The sequence below is a fragment of the Mirounga leonina genome, unplaced genomic scaffold (genome assembly GCF_011800145.1).
Source record: "Mirounga leonina isolate KUSES-001 unplaced genomic scaffold, KU_Mleo_1.0 Mir_195, whole genome shotgun sequence".
NCBI lineage: Eukaryota > Metazoa > Chordata > Mammalia > Carnivora > Phocidae > Mirounga > Mirounga leonina.
This window is the reverse complement of record NW_023270490.1, coordinates 8593318-8611963: the sequence shown is the minus strand read 5'-3', so window position 1 is coordinate 8611963 and position 18646 is coordinate 8593318. Positions and strand designations below refer to the sequence as shown.

Genomic DNA, 18646 nt, shown 5'->3' with positions numbered 1-18646 from the left:
TTTTTCTCAAGTAAACTGTGTGTTCGTGAATTTTGCACTTTTATGACGGTTTATTAGTTATGAGTACTTTGCTTATTAGGGAAATCAACCCTTTGTTACAGATTTTTACCCAGTCTCCACCCCATTCATATTTTGTTTTATATAATTTTCACTTTGTATAGCCCACTCAACCCCCATGGCTTGTGGAGGTTAGATCATATAGAAGAGGCCTTCTATAAACCAATATTCTAATTGTTAAAATATCCATTTTAAAGGACTTTTTTTGTATTTAAACGGTGATTGATCCACATAAAATTCCTTTGTGTACGGAGAGAGAGATCCAGTTTAAGTTTGTCCCCAAACGTTTAGCCATTTGTTTCAAAGCCATTTCTATTTGATAGCTCGTTTTTTTCCCCCAACTTTGAGGGATAACGGACAAAATTCCAAGATAATTAAGTGTACCATGTGATGATTTGGTAAAGGTCTACATTGTACACCATTTCTTGAGTCACCCCACTTCCCGTCTTTTGAAACACTGCATTCCTGAATTTCCCCCCACATACGCGAGTCCATATCCTAAAGCTGGACAGAGCACCCCAAACCTAACACCTATTTTGGGGAGAGATTCTAGATAAAACAGGCACAACGTGATGACCTATATAAGGGAAGTTGGTAGAATGGACAGGGGGGCAATGACCAGTTCGGGAGTCTTTACATGGGCTAATGGTTTCCTAAGGGGCGTGGGCTTGGGCAAAGGACAGTGGTAGCCTTTCTGAATTTTCAGAAACCCAAATTATGGGGACAAACCATGAACAATGGATATTTGTGCGAAGCCGCAAGTAATTCACAGGACTCACATCCTTTGCTCACATTTAATTTTTATTTTGATTTTTTTAATGCTGCACAAGACAATATTTATTTCATTTATTCCTTTTCTTTCATTTATTTCTTTTATTTCATTATTTCTGTTTGCTGCTGTTATTTTATTTACTGAAAGAGAGAGGGAACTTTTGTGGCCTTTTTCTTTTTCTCTGTAGGCCGCCTTAAGCTTTCTAAATTTGGAATATTTAAGCAAGCTGAAGGGGAGAGGGGGGCTTCGCAAGATCACTTGGGGGGAAAAGGAGAGGTTGCCTTGTTAATCATGCCCTATGGTGGGTGATCAACTGCGTGTACAATTACGCTTCACTCTGAATTGTGCTCAAGGCTTTACTTAAATTTGGGTGTCCCCTTCTCAGAGCAGCTCGTACTGACGAAGGTGCATGCGCTGGATGATGTCCCGGCAGTCGTTGAACACGCGGCGGATGTTCTCGGTGTCCACGGCGCAAGTGAAATGTGGGTAGCAGTAATGCCGCCCGTCCCCACTGGCGGTGCTGATTCTCTGCGGGGCGGACACAAGAGAGCCGAGTCCGCGCCACCTCCCTCCAGCCATCGACGGGCTACCCGCCAGGGGCGAGCGGACCGGCTACTTACCGCGGCTACGTGCAAGCTAAAATCCTCACTGGCCACCAGTGAAATGGCACGGAAGAACTGAAGAGCTTTTGAGCCCCAAATGTTCAAGTGAATTTACCCCCCGGAGAAAAGAGAAAACCAAAGACGGTCTCTCCTCACCAGAAATTCGTCGCGGATGAAGTACTTGGCCCGGGTCACGCGGGGGTCCTCTCCGGGCTCGGGAGTAGCTGCGAAGAACAGAACCATTTTGGTGAGGTCATTAAAAGGTTAAGGGCAGAGCTAGGGTGCTGGCATCATTGTGGCCCCTTAACTTTTTTCTTGCTTCCCTACAGATCCCTTACAGTTTGGTGGTGGGAGGGAAGGGAGATTTACATTCTTAGAGGTTGTTCATCTCCTACGTGGAAAACCTCCAGAGAGGGAGACTTGTAGCACATTCGGGAGTGTATGGGACCCATGAACTGAACTATGCTCCAGTCCAACAGCAGGAGGCCATACGTACCATCCTCAGGAGTAGTGTAGCGAGCAAATTCTGGAAAGTAGTCCTCAATCTTCGATTTTCCAGCAAGGACTTTCTCAGCGAGCAGGTCTTGCTTGTTGAGGAACAGAATCACAGAGATGGTGCGCAGCCATCTAACAGAGAGCAATGTGGGCTTAATGTCCAGGAAAAGAAAGCATTCTTTCTGCAAGGGGTCTGACATACATGCACAAGACTCTTTCTAGTAACAGTGCAAATACAGGGCTTTGGGATCAGTCACAGGACCTGCCCCCCCGGTGAGAGGCTGGGAGGAAGCCAAGGGGATGCTCCCAAACCTGTTGTTCCAGATGCTCTTGAAGAGGTTCAGAGCCTCCTGCAGGCGGTTGGTCTGGTTGTCCTCCCGAATGACCATGTTGTAGCTGCTACTGGCCACCACGAAGATAATGGCAGTCACATCTTCACGCAAGAAAGCAAAAGCAATGCTTGTTAGAGGTGAACGTGAACCTTAATGATTCAAAGAGCACAACGTCCTTACAGAGCAGAGCAGTCTATGGCTTCCATACCATTGAAGCATTGGATCCATTTGCGGCGTTCATCGCGCTGGCCACCCACGTCAAACATGCTGCAGGAGACACAGGACACCCGGTCACCCCACCACTCTGCTGGTGGGAACTGAAGGAAACCAGTCTCTATCTTGAAAAGGGAACCGTTCACTTACTGGAAGTTGACTTTGTCCACCTGGAACTTGGTCTCAAAGATTCCAGAAGTCAGGACGCGGCAGCGAAGCAGATCCTAAAACAAGATCTAGGTCAATGGATCTCACCCAAACCAACTGGAATATTAATAATGGCCAACTGGAAGCCAAAGTCTTGACTAGCTTGGAAAGAGAGCTCCAAGTCCTCTGACTGTGAGAACTTCCACCTACCTGATCGCTGGGCACGTAGTCAGCCTGCTTGATGACATCAATCTTGTCCAGGAAGCTGGGAGGAAAAGAACAGAGACACACAGGGGTGTTCAAGGAGCTCATGAGCTCATGCTGATTTGCCCCTAATTCCTGTCTCGCTATGAAGTTGAGCTCAATGGAAATGAGGGTGTCACAGTTACATGGCATTCAGTCAACGGGAGTTTTGTCTGTGTTGGTTATGTTGAGGACTCAAAGCCTATTCCTTAGAAAGGTTAGAGCAAGCAGCATTTAAGAAAAGGTATTTGGGGGACTAGTAGATCTAGGCCTCTCAGGGCCCCTGGCCTACAGGTACAGCACAGGACCAAAGCGGGGGTGGGGTTGGGGGACTCTGGACTTGGTTCTGTGCAACCAGCAGAGACCCCCAAACCAGGCCGCCTACCTGATCTTGTGCCATTTGAAAATTATTACAAATTTAAAATTTTCAAGTTGTTCGCCGTTGACTAAAATGGCAAGTAATTTGAAAACTGTATACTTCTACTCCATTCCTTTATTTTTTTTTTTAAAGTAAAACGGCACACTTAAAAGCAGCAAGGATTTTCCCCTCAAGGGACTCGTGAAAATGAGATTTGTTTGAATTACTCAGAATGGGTATCCCTTCCTCCTACTTTTTAAGAATCTCACTTATTAAAAGAGAACAAAAGAGGTTGACACAAAGGGGCCCTTTCTGGCCTAACCACACCGAACAGGAAACAAACACAAAGTTCCCTTCCGTTCTGTTTGGTCCATGAAATAGAACCCTCCAGATAGGAGACTTTTGAGTTTTTAAAAAAAATCCCACAGCCATCCAGGTTATGGATCCTTCTATGGCCGGGATCCTGCACAAAAGAGGGGCTTGGGGCCTGAGAGACAACCATCCACCATAAGGAAGCTTTATATCAAGAGTGGGCCACGACTTTCCCAAAGCCATGACGACCTCGAGGTGCTGCTGGACTAGACACACCATTAGGAAAAGGAACTTTGGAAAGATTGGGGTGATTTAATTAATATGGAAAATGAATGTTAAAACTGGGCGGGGGGGGAGTTTTTTCTGGGGCAGGGGGAGGAGATGGGGGGGGTTGGAATTGTTTTAAAACTGAAAAGAAAATCACAAAGGGAGAAAAGTCATACTTTGAAGAAATTCTGTACGTTCCCCCCGCCCCCCCGTCCTCTTTACCAGTTTAGAGTTAGTCTGGCTTAGAGGATATACTAACTTGCCCAATCAGTCCTACATTACAGCACCAGTCCAGAAATAGCTCCCCAGCCGCCCTGGCCTCCAGCACGTTGCCATGGCAACAGAACCACAGTTCTATAAATAGATCATCAGCACCAAATCTTGTGAGAGAGACATCTGGAGCCAGGCCAGCCAAACCCCAGCTCAACAAATAAAAATAGGCAGCTTCAGAAATGGGCAAGATACCAGTATGGCAACTTTAACGTAAAGGCAGTTCAACCAGAAACATACTGGTCAGCGTGCCCCATGCGCTAGCATCCCGCCCGGGGAAGACATTTTAAAAGTTGTAACCTATGTTCTTCTTTTTTTTCCCCCCTCCAAGTTTCCTTAAAACTTGCCATAAACTGTGCAAATGTTGCCATTTTCAGATAAAGTTGCAGGAGCAACATAATGTTGCTCTAAGAAAACTTTTAAATGGTGTGAAATTAAAAACAACAACAAAAAAACAACAACCCAGAAACCTGGGTAAATTACTGTTCATGAAACTGTTACTCTCTCCCCGCCCCCCGACAGAGCACTCAAAGTGGGGAGGGTTAAACCCTCCTCATCTTGTACCTGTACTTCTGACTTGGATCCAAAATACAAAACGCAAACAATTCCAGGATTTCCATTTGTTTTGAGTTACTATAATTAGCACTTCCAGCTTTTAGTTCAAACTTTTGAGAAAATCAGGGACTTTGCTGAAGAAGTGGTAGGGGGTTGGGGTCACCGGGACTGGCCAAGAAGGACTGTTTTTCTGCTCCTTGGGAAAATACACAGACTGATGTGTAGCGACCACCGCCACGCAGCTGTGTCCCCGATATCTGGAGACAACTGGCTGTGCGCTTCCTATGGGAAGGCGGGGCCGGGGAGGGGGACGTTGATAGGTTTCACAGAGCCTACCAGAAGCTTCTGTGATTTGTAGATAACAGGATTCTAGGGAACTTGCTGTTTGTTTGCTGTTACCTCTTCCTCCCTCCTATTTATTCAACTGGTATTCACAATAAATCCCTCAGGTTTGGGGCTTCGAAGCAAATGCAATTGTAGGGTTTTGTGAGCCAGCCTGGAACCCTGGTTCTGATGACTTGATATTCTACAGCAAAGTCGCTTCTGAGTTTCAGCGACCTACAGAAGAAAGGCTGGAACGTCGCAAATATCTATTACCCCCCCAAGTCACAAGACACCCCAACTTCAGAGTATTTTCGCTGAGACCACTTAGCATGTTTGTGCAACCGCAGCCTACAAACACTGTCTTCTAAAACAATTTCTTTGTGGCCCTGAGCATCCCGTGTTTACTGTAGCAGGTGCAGGGTGAGGGCGGTCCACTCTCCATAAGGGGAAGCATCCTTGAATTAAAGCCCAGCGTGAACGAATAACTCTAGATGAACAGCAGCCAGTAACGCTGGGCTCTGGTAACTACTCTAGTCACCTACCTGATTGCAGACATAGCAAGGCGATTCTCAGCTACCAAGGAGGGGGCGGGGTATGGTTTTGTCCTCGCCATTTCGGTTTTTAAATGACAGCAATAAAATACAGTATTTTTACATTATTCAAAGCGTGAGAGCTGCCCAATCTTCCTAAAAGCTTGGAGGTCAATCCAATTAATTACCTCAAGCTAATTAACTACAAACATCACTTTATTGCAAGTAATTATCATTTTGCTCGAACAGGCATTGTTTATGTAAAATAATGTCACTGCACTAAAAAGTGCAATTAACAAATGAATCAGACCAGAACTTTCTAAGTGCAGGTGGGACTTAACTGGCTGGCTGGCTCCTATGAACGGAACCCCTTTGCAAATAACTTAATAAGCTGGAGTTGAGATTTCTAGTGTTTTCTCCATTTGTTCCTATGCTGTGTATGGCTGGGGGAGAGAGGTTACTCACTACTGGGCGCAGTCGATCAGCTGGTACTCGTTGGAACGCTCATAGCAGGCACGCACTCCTTCATCCTCCCACAGAGCCTTGGCATGCTCATAGAACTCCTGAGAGTGAACACAAGAGAGAACACAGATGAGCTTGAGCCCAGGCAGGCGGGCTGCCCCTACAGTCCAGATGCCACAGCTCACTGTGTGACCAGCACGGGGTGGGATTCCCACTTGCGAGCCAAATTAGTGACTCTGTGCTCAAAAGAACTTTCATTCAATTTGTGAAACGTAATTAAAAGGCAAAGTAATTAATTCCTGCTGTCCTCTGATTGTGAATTAACTGGTCTTGGGTAGTGTTCCTCCTATGTTTTTTTTTGGGGGGGGGTGGACAGAGTAAACTACTGAATCATTTTGTTTCTCCACACAATTGCTTTTATGGGAAAGATATACATTAATCTGCATTAGGAGAATATGCCAAGGAATGATTCAGTGTTGTGAAAACATGAAAGATGTGCTGGGATGAAATTTCCCTTCCAGGGAAATCTGAATTTTACCCAAAAAATATTACGGTTGGGAATCGCTGGCAAATCTGGCCTTGTCAGTGCCTGTCCCTTGGGAAGGGTCGTAATAGGGAGAAAGAAAGGAGCAAATAACCTCTGTTGTTTTTAAATTGTAGTAGGTTATGATTCACATTTCATTTGAACATAGAAACATTTTTAATTATATGGGGGCAATCTTCCCTTACAAGGAAAGAGGTTTTTCTTCAAATATGAATTCGGCAAGAGAAGAATTAAAAGTAGGTAGGGACACAAAGTTCAGCTATCAGCACGACTAATAAAATGTTACTGTTCTGGTGCATTTTCAGCCGGCTGCCATTTTTCCTTCTATTAGAAATATGCATTATGTATATCGTGCTGACCGCTTGATTTTTTTTCAAAGAAGTGCTATTTAAAAAAAAAAAAAATTACCTAGACCTACTTATTAATACTGCTTCCCTGCTAGTAGAAGTTTGCAGCCAAGCCCATTTAAAATACACAAACACAAATTCCCAGGAAAGCCTGACAAAAGGCCACAATAACTCATTGTTCTAACTGTAGACAAGTCTTTTCCTTCTGGGCCTTATAAACTTGCGCATCTTTCCATCTTGTTTCCCGTTCCCCTCTGAGAAACCACTCTTCCCCTACAAAGGGGTCAAAACATATACGTTTGGGCATGGGCAGTTTTGTGTCACCTAAAAATAGCTCTTTATGGGACAGAGAATCTTTGTAAACAGTGTCCCGCACGCCAACGAGGACACACAGAAGAAAATCTCCAAGTTATAATTTAGCTGAAAGTCCTTTTTTTTTTTCCTTTTTAAAAAATTTGCCCCAACGCAAGGACTGATTTAAAACTTCATAAAGGTCAAACGGCAAATTGTTGAAAACGAGAACGTCTCCCATTTATAAAACTCAGGGCTGGCCCTTCCTTTCTGCCTTCTTTGCTATCTTCGGATCCGTTCATCTAACTGGACAATTAGCATTTGTGAGCCACACGTAACATACCGTTTGGTTTGTCACAAGACGGGTACGAGGGCATAACGAGGGCTGTGACACAACCCGGGCCATCTTCCCTCACAAACACAATCTACTAACACGAGGATTAAAGTGGGGTGTTTACTTGTGGGGATGGGTGAGCCAGGACTTTCAAGGGCTGATCGAATTTGGCTCCCCCATCTTGAGCAAAAACCCTACTTTGATTCTTAAGACTTTGGTTTTGAACATGAAGGACCCTGAGGGAATTCACTTTTCCCGAAAGGTGTTTCTCCGGAAGTGGCTGACACAGGTGACCAGCGGCTGGGGCTCATCACCTGTGCGGCCCCATGGGCCAGGCCGGGGGGGGGGTGCGGGGAGGAACAACCCAAGAGCTTAGCTTACAGGAGGGAAATCAAAGTCAGGCACGTTCATCACGCTCAGAATGTAGTCCACTCTGAACTGGTTCTCAGGGTTGGCCAGCTCCACAGGGGGCACCAGGTTGCTCATGGCGGCCACGATGGTCTGAAAACGAGTCAGCAAAGCAGTCAGGGGGACAGCACTGCCTGAGAAGGGGGCTAAGAGAAGAGAGGAAGGCCCCAAACACGTACTTCGATCGCCTCTTTCAGGTTGTTTTTGATGTCCTGCACTTTGGTCGCCTTCTCACTACAGTGGGATTGAAAAGAGAGAGAGATCATATTGCATCACATTGACGAACAGGGTCTCTTTAGTCAAGATATTCCAACTAAAAGCATAGTATTCTGTTCTTGCAAGAGCTGTGGGTTCAAATCCGTACGGATTGGAGGCTCCTGAATAAAGACGGTTTCGAATTATAACCTCCCCAATGTGTCCCAAGGACACGCCCGATTGGGGCTGATTAGCAAATTGGCATCAAGATAATGATCAAGTCTACTGTACCAGAAGCCAGACCTGGTTCACTGACTGTTGCAGATGTGGGTCCATTTTTTGAAGTTCCCACAGCACACCAACACCTCCTAAAAGGCTCCTACGGCCCTTATCAGCATCCCTGTGTGTGTGTGTGTGTGTGTGTATGATGTGAAGAGGGGAGTGGGGGTGCTCTATCAATCATATTAGGGAGAAAAAGTTTCATGGTTCTACTTGGGGCTTACTCCATCGCTGGATTAGTACATAGAGAACCAGTGAATGCAGACGGTGATATTACAGATTTTAAGGCTTTGAGGCCATTTTTATTAATTAAGTCACCGTGTCAGTCACTCAGCCAGTAGCAATGACGTTTCTAGGTGATGTTAATATACACTGATCCCTCCACATGAATAGGGATAAAATAAGATCCCCACCCACAGGAGTCTTTATGATCTGGGACTTGTGCGCTGGGGGCAGCGGGGGGGGGGGGGGGGGGGGGCACCTGTTAAGTAGAAGTTCAAGGTTTAGCTGATTTGAACCTAAGTCATACAGGACATGTGGGATGATCTTTTTTAATTCAGACTCACTGGAACCACAAGTAAAGGCCACAACCTTTGGCTCCTGGGGGGACCCCCTGATGGAATGCCTGCTCCCAATCACATCAATCAGAAGTGCCTGTCTTTCAGCAACTGTCCTTCATTAGCAGCACGACCAAACAAGACTCTAGAGTTTGTGTCTTCAGGGGATAAAAAGGACCTCTTGCTTGGGGTAAATCTTATCACATCTATTGCCTCAACCTTGTGGTTTTGGGTGTGGGGGGGTGGGGATGTGGAGCCATGTACAGGACACACCTGCCGCGCATTAGGCCCCAGGGCTGTGACAGGCCATCACGTGGAAGTGAGGCGCCGCCCCCTCACAGAGGAAACTCAGGCCGAGAGGAAAAGTGAGTCACAGAAGCAGAAGGGACAGAGCTCATCTTTTTCTTGCTGTGTAGGATTTTTAAAGACCATCTCGAGATTCCCAACTTTCGAAGCTTTCACTTGGTTGATTCACCAAGAGTCCTGGAATGGAGGTAGCCCTCAGAAGTAGAGGAAACACAGAGAAGTGGCGGAGGGGGGGGGTTAATAGCACCTACAGGCTGGCAGTAGGGTTAATCGTAGGGCAGGGCACAGGGAAGGGAGATCGGGGTGCAGGGGTCATGGGCTCGCCTGCCAACCCGATCCTGGTCCTGAGTTTTCCAAGGAATTGTAATAGCTAATGTTTCCTGCATGGTTTATTCTTATCAAAAGAAAGATCTGCATATTGATCTGAGGGGTGGGCCCTGATTTTTTGATTTCATTTCATCCCTTCTCCAGGGTCAGCCCTCTTTCTGGTAAACTGGCCTCAGAGAAACTGCTTTTCATAGAGTAAGAAGCTAGTTTAGAAGTATTCTCACCAGTGAGAGAGGGTCAGTAGGCTTTGGGGTATGTGTGTGTGTGTGTGTGTGTGTATGTGTGGGGGGGAGGTAAATGGTACCAGGAACCCCCTCAGGGCCACTTAAAAGTGAAGTCAGGAGAACTTGAGTAACAGACATGATAGTAAGCGGTCCTATAAACCACGACACACGCCGATCGGAGGTCCGGCTCTGGCCCCCCCGCTTTATGCAACCACCCTACACTGAAAAGGGATCCAGAGTCCTGACCCTTCTGTGGGACTTTTCTGCTTTGTACGTGCACCATTGAAGCTCGTTTCTGAAATTAGGAACCATGTCCAGACTCGGTGCTAGAGTCTAAATCAGTTATTTAGACATTAGAAATTTTTAAAGGATGTGTGTTTGCCCCTAATGTTCACTTGTGGGCTCAAGTTTACCTAAAACCCCACAGGAGAAATCCATTCCCATTCATTAAAAACAGGCTCCATTTCCATGGTAAATGAAAGCCATTAACCTTCAGTTTCAAGGTTCCACAGTAGTTAAAATTAGAGATGTCCTGGTATTAAATACCCAAATGTACGTACAGCAAGAGGAAAGTACTTCCAGAAACTAGGTTCTTTCATTCAGTTTGATATTTTGGTCTAAGTAGTAGTATGATAATTGGAAAACTTCCAGTCTTAAATACGGATATTTTGAGAACGTGTTCAGTATTCATCTACGTATGTGAATAGGTGTGGGAGTGTATCAAGTATAAAACAGCTAAAATAGAAATCTAAAATCTAATTCGGGTGTGTAATACTAAAACATAAAATTCTTCCATTGAAGCAATTACTATGTAGATGGAGATATTATACTGGCTGGCAGGTTTATCATCATTTTTACTATCGCTTAATGAATTTAACATTGTGAAATTCAGAGAAAATCCCTCAGATGTCTCTCAACTACTTAACAAAGCCAAATTATGTATCAACTGCTACAATCTGGACGGACTAAAATATCGGGGCTGGGTCTAGAAGTGCTCATAGCACATTGCCCCCTTCCTCCCCCCAACATGTATATAAAAGCCTGTTGTCTGGGTTTGAATTTTAGGAGCCCCTTCTCTCCCCCGCGTCAGCTGCCTAAGTGGTAGGGGGAGGCTAGAGTTGTCCCCAGAGTCTCTTTCCGTCCTATACCTTATCTTCGTGCTTTTGTGGGAAAGGACAGACAAAAGAAGAAAGACAGAAGACAGACGCAAGATACAGGGATTGCTGAGACATGCAGAGAATTTTTATTTATCACGTATGTTAATTCTTATATTTACTTGCAGAACAGAGTCACAGAGAGAAGTGCAGGCAAGGTATTAGTAGGGTTCAAGGATCTAGCACATACTAGGTGGTTCTATAAGGGCTTGTCATATTTCTCAAATGCCAACTTTTGGTACAGTAAACTGTCAGTCACTTTTATGTAGATGCCTTTTTTGGATTGCTATTACACTACATTTTTGCCAATTAAGGATTTCATGCCATATTTTTTTGTGTTTTTTGTGTGTGTGTGGTTTTTTTTGTATTTTTTTTGTTGTTGTTTTCAGTTATCTTTTGAGGTTAGGTGGTAGGGCCCCATCCCCCTCCCCCCCCACAACAGAATAGTATTCTTATTAGAAGTTCCTAAGACCAGGCAATTCCAGCATGCAAAGTGTGATAGGACATAGCCGGGAAGATGAGAAACTGTAGCCATCATCTAGGGATAATATATTCTAAAAGAAACAGATGAACAAACATGTGTAAGTTACTTTGTCCCCGACCCCAGGATCCTTTGCCCCGCCCCACCCCGGCCACAGAGGCTATTTCTTTGAGATGCCCTAGGCTAGGTCAATCAGCTCTGTCCTCATGAGAAAAAGCTGCTTCCTCACTGCATGCTGAATATGCAAGCAGACCTCCAACGGTTACCTGGCATGCGAGTGCACGTAGGCATGTAATGGGGAGTGGGGATGTAGGAAGTGAAGGAAAACAAAATGGATAATGAATGGGAAAAAAAAAAAAAAAAGCGGATGCCATCATGAATTTCCTATCCACTAGCTAGTAACGCAATATGCCTCCAATTGAAAATATACTAGAAAATCTTAAAAAGATCAGAGGCTTTGAGATCATTCTTAACAATGACGTCCTGCAAGGTGCTGAGGCACTTTTTTTTTTTTTCCTCTCCAAATTACAGACAGTACAGCACCACGTATTTTGATATGGGAAAAAGATTCCACCCCCCCCCCAAGTCTGAAATTTTTACATCAGACCAAGCACTGGGTGGATGGGAATTTAGTAGATAGTTTTAAAAACAAGTAGCCAATTTGAACGGACAGCTGGGGTAGGGGTGGGGAAACAGAAACCATATGGAAAAACATCAATTCTCAAAATCTTAAACTGATCGTCTAACGCTGAAATCTGTAACTTTTCCCCCAGCTGGATTTAATTATATTTAAAGAATGGCCCCCCCAAAATTATGTTTTGCACTTCACTGGCTCTGAAATGTCAAAGACTGTTCAGGTGTTGCGTGAAAACGTATACCAAGATGGCTGATGGCCCTGAAATGAGTTTTGTTTCCTCCCCCGGGGCTCAGCCCTCAGTTTCCCAGTATGATCTTCATGTTTGTTTGTTTGTTAAAAAGTTTTTCTGTTTTTGAATGTGCCTACCCATCGCTGTTGCTCCTTGCAGCCTGCGGGTCCTCTTCGCCGCCCCTTTTAAAGAGAGATTGAAAGCTCACCTAATCTGCAAGGCACCGCAATTTCCCAAAACCCCACACAGCCTCTCTACATTCCTAAACAAATGGCCGCCATCCTCCCATTCAGTCCTAGTCGCCTTTCTGGCTAAGTTGGAAGGTCTACTGAGACTGTAGGCCGTGGAGGGAAGAATGCCACGCCTCCGCCACCGTATTAGCCGAGCCCTCTGGAGACTCTCTGGTCGGGTATACAGAAGGGACGGATAATTATTTTCTTGTGCTTTCACTAAATGTACATGCATTAGGGAGATAAAGCCGTGATTTATCTCACAATTCTTTTGAGAATATAGCAGCACATCAGGCTCCTTAATTCTCCCAGATCTTTACCATGTTGTATCTGAACATACAAAGGCCCAGACATGGGTGATTTTTGCCCATGATTTCCTGGTGCAGTATTAATTTCCTCCCTTCTTATAGTCGGGGAAACTACCTATGAAGTGTTTTTATTTATATTAACTGTTCCCAATAAATTGTCATCAATTAAAACTGTGTGTCTGCACCGTGGGAGGCAGCAAAAGAAAAAAAGAAAAAAAAAGGAAACAAAAACAAACCCTACTCAAAAACCAATCTTCATAAATGGTAGGAATTCCTCCTTGGAAGTGGGAAGGGCAGGATGGCTAAGCGTTCTACATGGTTTTGTAATTGATTAGCTTATTAGCTCAACCAATGTTAATGGCACCTTTTTTTCCCGATACTAATTGTAAGGAAGAGTTAGCTTTTGAGTTAGGAAAATCCACACTTGACCTCTGTATTTCTCAAGGTCAGATTAATATTACACCTTACCCTAAAACTGTAATTGGCACGGCAGTCTGCAGATAGTTAAGGCAAATTTAATAGCTCAGCCCAGCCCTAACAAAGCGCACATTTACGGGAGCGAGGAGGAAAAGGCCCTGCACCACGCAAAACACCCTTTAATGGATGGATGTCACCATTATTTCATAGGGAATTCCTAGTGAAGAAGGCAACTGCTTTTGTTGCAATACCGCACTGAGGAAAAAGAAAAAAGGAGGCTCACTTGAAGGAGACAAAAATAAGGTTTCTAGACTCACACGAAGAATTCCCCTGTATGTCACTTCCACAGGCTAAATTTAACATCCTGAGAGATTACCTATGGCTTCCTCTACAAGGCAGGCACACTGGGAATGTCGCTTCCTCTTTTTAAAAAGAAAACAGAAAAGAGAAGTTCTGGTTTAAATGCCTCATGTGCATTACAGACCGGCTCGCCAAGGGAGGAGAATCCTTTCTCTAAAAATTAAAAAATTGTAGGGCAGCCTGGAGAGTGATAAAGCCTTAAGTAAATTATTGCAAGGATGTCCTACCTTCTGCTGGACTCGAGCTAAGGTAAACAGCGGCGGCTGCATCCTTTTAAAAACGCTAGCCATGTCCAGTTTTAATCAAAATATTTATCTAGAGGGTACGTGGTCAAATTATTTTTGCTTAACTAGCCTCATGAAGAAGCACTCCCCGGCAAGTTACGGGGGAAATAATTATACAAGATTTTTCTTTAAATTACAAATTCACATAGTTAAAAGTCGGTTTCTGGCTTTTTGTTTATCAGCCGCTGACAATCTCTGGGAATAGGGCTTTTTGAAGGGTGTGTCAGGAATTAAGAATTTCAGAATTGCTTTGTGACAAGTGAAAGTGAGTATTTAATTAGCCGCATGTATGTGCGTATTGGTAACTCACTGAGTCACTCATAAAATTGGTAAAATAGCCCATCCTCCTAGATTCGTGCTTAAAGCATAGAGAGCATCTTAAACTAAAACACCCATTTGTATGCGTGACATCATCCTCAGCCCCGATTATCTGAATGAAGAAATTCTAGAATGTTCCATAAAGAGCTGCCTTTAAGGGCAGTCCTTTTACCTCTGAAAGGTGGTAAAATTCATCTTTGTGTCCCCAGTGCTTGGGTGCATAGTAGGCGTCTGTAAGTGGCTTTTTATTGGGTTTTTTTTGTGGGGTTTTGGTGCATAACTGAAACTATGCGGCCCTGACTCAATGTCCCCCTTTGAAACTAAATGGGATGCAAGGGAGAGACAAGTTTTCAACTGAATCCAGGTTTAGGGAAGGGAACGGGACTGCTAACCAGCTAGTAGTTGCAACCTAGTGCCTTCAGGTGTTTGCAATCCGGTGCGGTGAATAGCTGTCACCCCAGTGAAAGCAGAGGGCTGGTAGATTTAGTGTTTTCTGTTTCACAAGGGTGGGGGGCATTTGGGGTCTGGGGAGAAAAGCAAATGCCCTGATTATATTGAATGCTCCCCTCTGTTTGCATTCTTCATGGCAAGCAGGACCCCGCATTTCTCTTCCATCCCTAATACACACGCACTCTCTTTTAATCTTTATTCTCAATGCGGTATTGTCACCTTGTCCTAAACCAAGATGCCTGCAAGGACTTTTCAAAGGCAAAAATGCCCCTTGACCCGGCCGGAAGTACCTAACTCCCAGTCTCCATCGCTTAAATGTCTTTTTCTTTCTTTAGGCAACATTATTGATTTTTAGAAAGGGAAACAGTGATTTGCCCATAATATTAATTCCAAAGGGGGGGGTGGTGAGGGAATGAGGAATTATTAACAGGGGCTGCTGCCTCTTTCCAACTTTGTTTTACATGAGAACATTATCAAAACTGTTTTTCCCTAATAGTTTAAAACACCCTGTGTTGGTGCATTGTGCTGACGTCTGCTGGGGTGCGGGGGCGGGGGGGGGGCTTCTCTGCAGTGGTCAGGTTGCCCGCAAAGGGGGTGGCCATGGCAGGTGTCAGCCATGTTAGAGACCCACTGCACCAAAACCTGTGGGCAGGTCTGCGGCAGACCTGTCATGGGGCCACTTTTATCTGTAAAAGTGCTATTTTCTTGCGGGGGGGGGGGCATTTTTATAAGAACACTGGTGCTTTGTTATTACTATTATTATTTATTGCTGCACCGAAGATTAAAAGGAGGGAGGGGGGAAAAATCCCCAAAGAGCTCTTCCCTGGATTTTCTAATATGCAGGCTGAAAAAATTAAGTGGAAATTGGCTGCCCAGCCCCCAAAATCTACCTAAACTTCCTAAAGGTTAGTATAAAACGTGTTAATCTTCCTGTGCCCTTGCACAGAGTTGACACTTACTCTCCATTAAACCCATTAACATGCAGGATCCTCATCTGCTTCACAATGGTGCTTTTACCAGATTCTCCGGCACCTAGAAAATGAAAGTAAGTCTCAGGTTATGAAGGAGGCATTTTACACACTTTGGGCAGGGAAGAGGACTTTTGTCTTTTCCATAGAAGCAGCACGCAAAAAACAAAACAAAACAACAGACTTGCAATTTTGCTTGACATTTCGACGCAGAGAGAATGAAAACACATGTCCAGCTCTGTCTACCTGCAGTATTCACCGTCACAATAACGAGAATTAAAGGGTTTGCTGTTTTTCAGGAATTTTTCCCCCCTTTGGGTTGTTTTAAAATTTGTGGGGTGGAGAAGCCAAGGGGCAAAGAGGAGGAATGACGCAATTCTGTCATTTGAGGGGGTTAGAAAATTGAAGTTAAAACTGAAACTGAATCCTTGAAATAGGAGCATTCACTGGTGAAACGCACACATAAATGTAGATAGCCACAGAATTCACTGTTTGTCGGAGGTTTCATGGTTAAAACACCCAGGATTCACAAACAATGCCCAGACACCGCAGTCTCCTTCAGCTGGCGGACTGACGCAGCATTTCCCTCCCGCAAATTCTCACAATGCAGCTGCTGTACGTAGGGGCAGCCTTCTCTCTCCCCTTGGGCTACTCAAAAATCAACCCTGACCTGCAAGGTTACATGTGTCCTCTTTTCCCGCAAAGGGTATTTTCTTAAAGATAAATTCTCTCTGGATACAACCACCATGTTGGGGGAGGGGGGAATGGGAGCCCATCAATTGTATGTCATATTCTCGAAAAACACATTTTAATAGCAAATGTAGTGCTTGAGAACAACCATAATCACATGCAGCAACAACTGTAAAAAGTATTAAAAGGACACGACTTTAATCATGAGAAAAAATATTCCTGGGAGCTACTGAATTTTCAGATTCCTCAAGCCCTTCTCAAAGTAAGAAGGAACACACATGCCTCCATTTTAAATCACCTTTCATTTGTAAACATATACTTTATGGAAAAAGCACATTTCCACCCAGCTAGAAGGAGGATTGCTATTTTTTCATTTTCTTTTTTGCAAATGTACACTCACTTCAACAAATACTCTTTGTGTGAAAAATTTTTTGCCCTCCTCCCACACAAACCTGTTTTTACCTTTTTTTCACTTTTAATTTTATTAACTGCTTTTGTTTTACTGCCCAGAGAGCAAAGCATTCCTCCTTCTCTTGCCTTTTCACAAGGCTGTAATCAGTATCTGTAAGTTAAAATTAGTTTCCACAGAAACATTGATTTCAAAAGCAAACACTATCTTAATGAGCCCAACTCTAATAAGTTAAAATATTAAAGGCGCTATTAAGATGCCATGCGGAGAATACATGACATTAATCAGAATCTCCAAATTCTTTTGTCAGAAGTGTTAACATGTGTAACACCTCTCTCACACACACAAACAGATCTGTGCCTCAGTTTCCACATTTATGACATTAGAGAATTGGGCTGAAAAATTACTGCAAGATCTTTTTTGGTGCTGTAATTTACTCAATTTTATGTCATTAAATTAAGATGCACTTAAAAAAGAGGATTTTGGGTATCATTAGGTTTCCTCTTTGGGGGGGGCATTATTTGGTGAGAGCCACCATTTAAAAATGCAAAATGTGTGGCACTGAGTTGGGCTGCAGACCCCCCATGCCAGAGGCTATCAATAAAATCATGATAAAATGTAGCCATATAGACTAGGACACCTGGGGAAAATAAGCCCGCAGGGATGCAAGGTGTGTTCAGAGTAACAGTTTCAAATTAAGCAGACTTTGTGATCACTGAGCAAAGGTGTTAGAAATTTAAGGCACCCTTAGTATCACATTTGTTTCAAATTAGTATTCAGGTAGGAAGATGGCACTCCTAGGAAAGATTCTAGGCTTTTCCAGGGTTATACTTTGAAATCAAGTTATATGCATATTAATAATTCACATAGCGTAATTCTACCTTGAGAAGTTTTAGGTAAGACTTCAACATATGTATCATTTAATTACTGAAATTGCAAATGCATAAACACCAGACTTATTTCCATTTAATTAATAATTTTCTGCTTTATATAAATCTGGACCCAGGAGAACAAAGAGGTGACCCATCCAAAAAAAAAAAGCAAACCAAACACCACCACAAAGAAAATTCAGCCTTTTACATTTTTATTCTTTATAATCAAGCTGTTTTGTTCAAATGTGACCGTGAACTAGGTTTTAACCTAGCAAATTCACAAATTAACTCAGATAGCCAAATTACTGAGGAAGTGGAAAACTTCCATACTAATTAATGCTTGTGTAATTCTTCTGGTCATTTCAATTTCTTTTATGCTTATGTTTTATTTTGTCCCTCCCCCTCCCCCTTAAGAAAAAAGGAGGAAAGGCCATCTCCTTATAGTTAACAATCCCCCCCGCCTTTTTTTTTTTTTTTTGGCCAAAGAGGAAAAACCGCAATCAAGAGAAAACCCAAAACCAAACAACCAAATGTCACTTGACAAACAACTAATTAACGTCTTTTCATCTCCTTCCACCTGGAAAAAAAGTCTTCTCCTTAAAGCGCTCTCAATGCCCCCTCCCACCTTGAAAAGGACAAAAAAAAAAAAAAAAAAACCACGCCATTTCCAGACCAAGAAGCCATTTACAGACAAATGTCATTTTCCAGTTCTGATTTGTGAATGTCTTTTTTTTTTTTCTTTCACAAAGCACTCTCAATGTGGCCGACTAACAGGAAAATGTGTGTGTGTGTGTGTTAATGGTTTGGTGGTGGGGGGGGGTGCTACAATTAATTCTCTTGCTTTTCAAAAAGCCTGCATGTCTGGAAGGGGATAAAAAGGTCATACTGTAAAAATGACGTGTCATTTGGCTTCACTGGGCATTTAGCGTACTAACTCCATTTTTTTTTTTTTTTTTGGTTTTATTTTATTTGATTCTCCTTGTCTTCCTTCCACGGCCCGAGCCGGCCCGGGACACGTCTGCTCCGCGCACACACTGTGGGTCCGGCCCGAAACGCACCGAGTCGCGCCCAGCGGCGGCCGCGCTCCC

The 18646-nt window shown here is 43.8% G+C and overlaps 1 protein-coding gene across 5 annotated transcripts in view; it reads right to left on the bottom strand.

Moving 5' to 3' along the window:
- Positions 1-840: 840 nt before the first annotated feature.
- The window catches only part of LOC118024010 (guanine nucleotide-binding protein G(s) subunit alpha), a 51761-nt gene continuing 33955 nt past the window's right edge, over positions 841-18646 (bottom strand). For 2 of the 5 annotated variants that reach the window (XM_035025481.1, XM_035025482.1), the window contains 12 exons: positions 15579-15651; positions 12390-12434; positions 8043-8097; positions 7837-7956; positions 5943-6040; positions 2829-2883; positions 2622-2695; positions 2467-2525; positions 2239-2359; positions 1928-2058; positions 1588-1655; positions 841-1357 (listed from right to left, as the gene is read on the bottom strand). In XM_035025481.1, coding sequence (XP_034881372.1) covers positions 1211-1357; positions 1588-1655; positions 1928-2058; positions 2239-2359; positions 2467-2525; positions 2622-2695; positions 2829-2883; positions 5943-6040; positions 7837-7956; positions 8043-8097; positions 12390-12434; positions 15579-15651 — 1046 coding nt within the window. In that variant the 3' untranslated portion in view covers positions 841-1210. Of the gene's footprint in view, positions 1358-1587; positions 1656-1927; positions 2059-2238; positions 2360-2466; positions 2526-2621; positions 2696-2828; positions 2884-5942; positions 6041-7836; positions 7957-8042; positions 8101-12389; positions 12435-15578; positions 15652-18646 lie in introns of those variants that run through there. The other 3 variants (XM_035025484.1, XM_035025483.1, XM_035025485.1) reach the window with 3 other exon arrangements.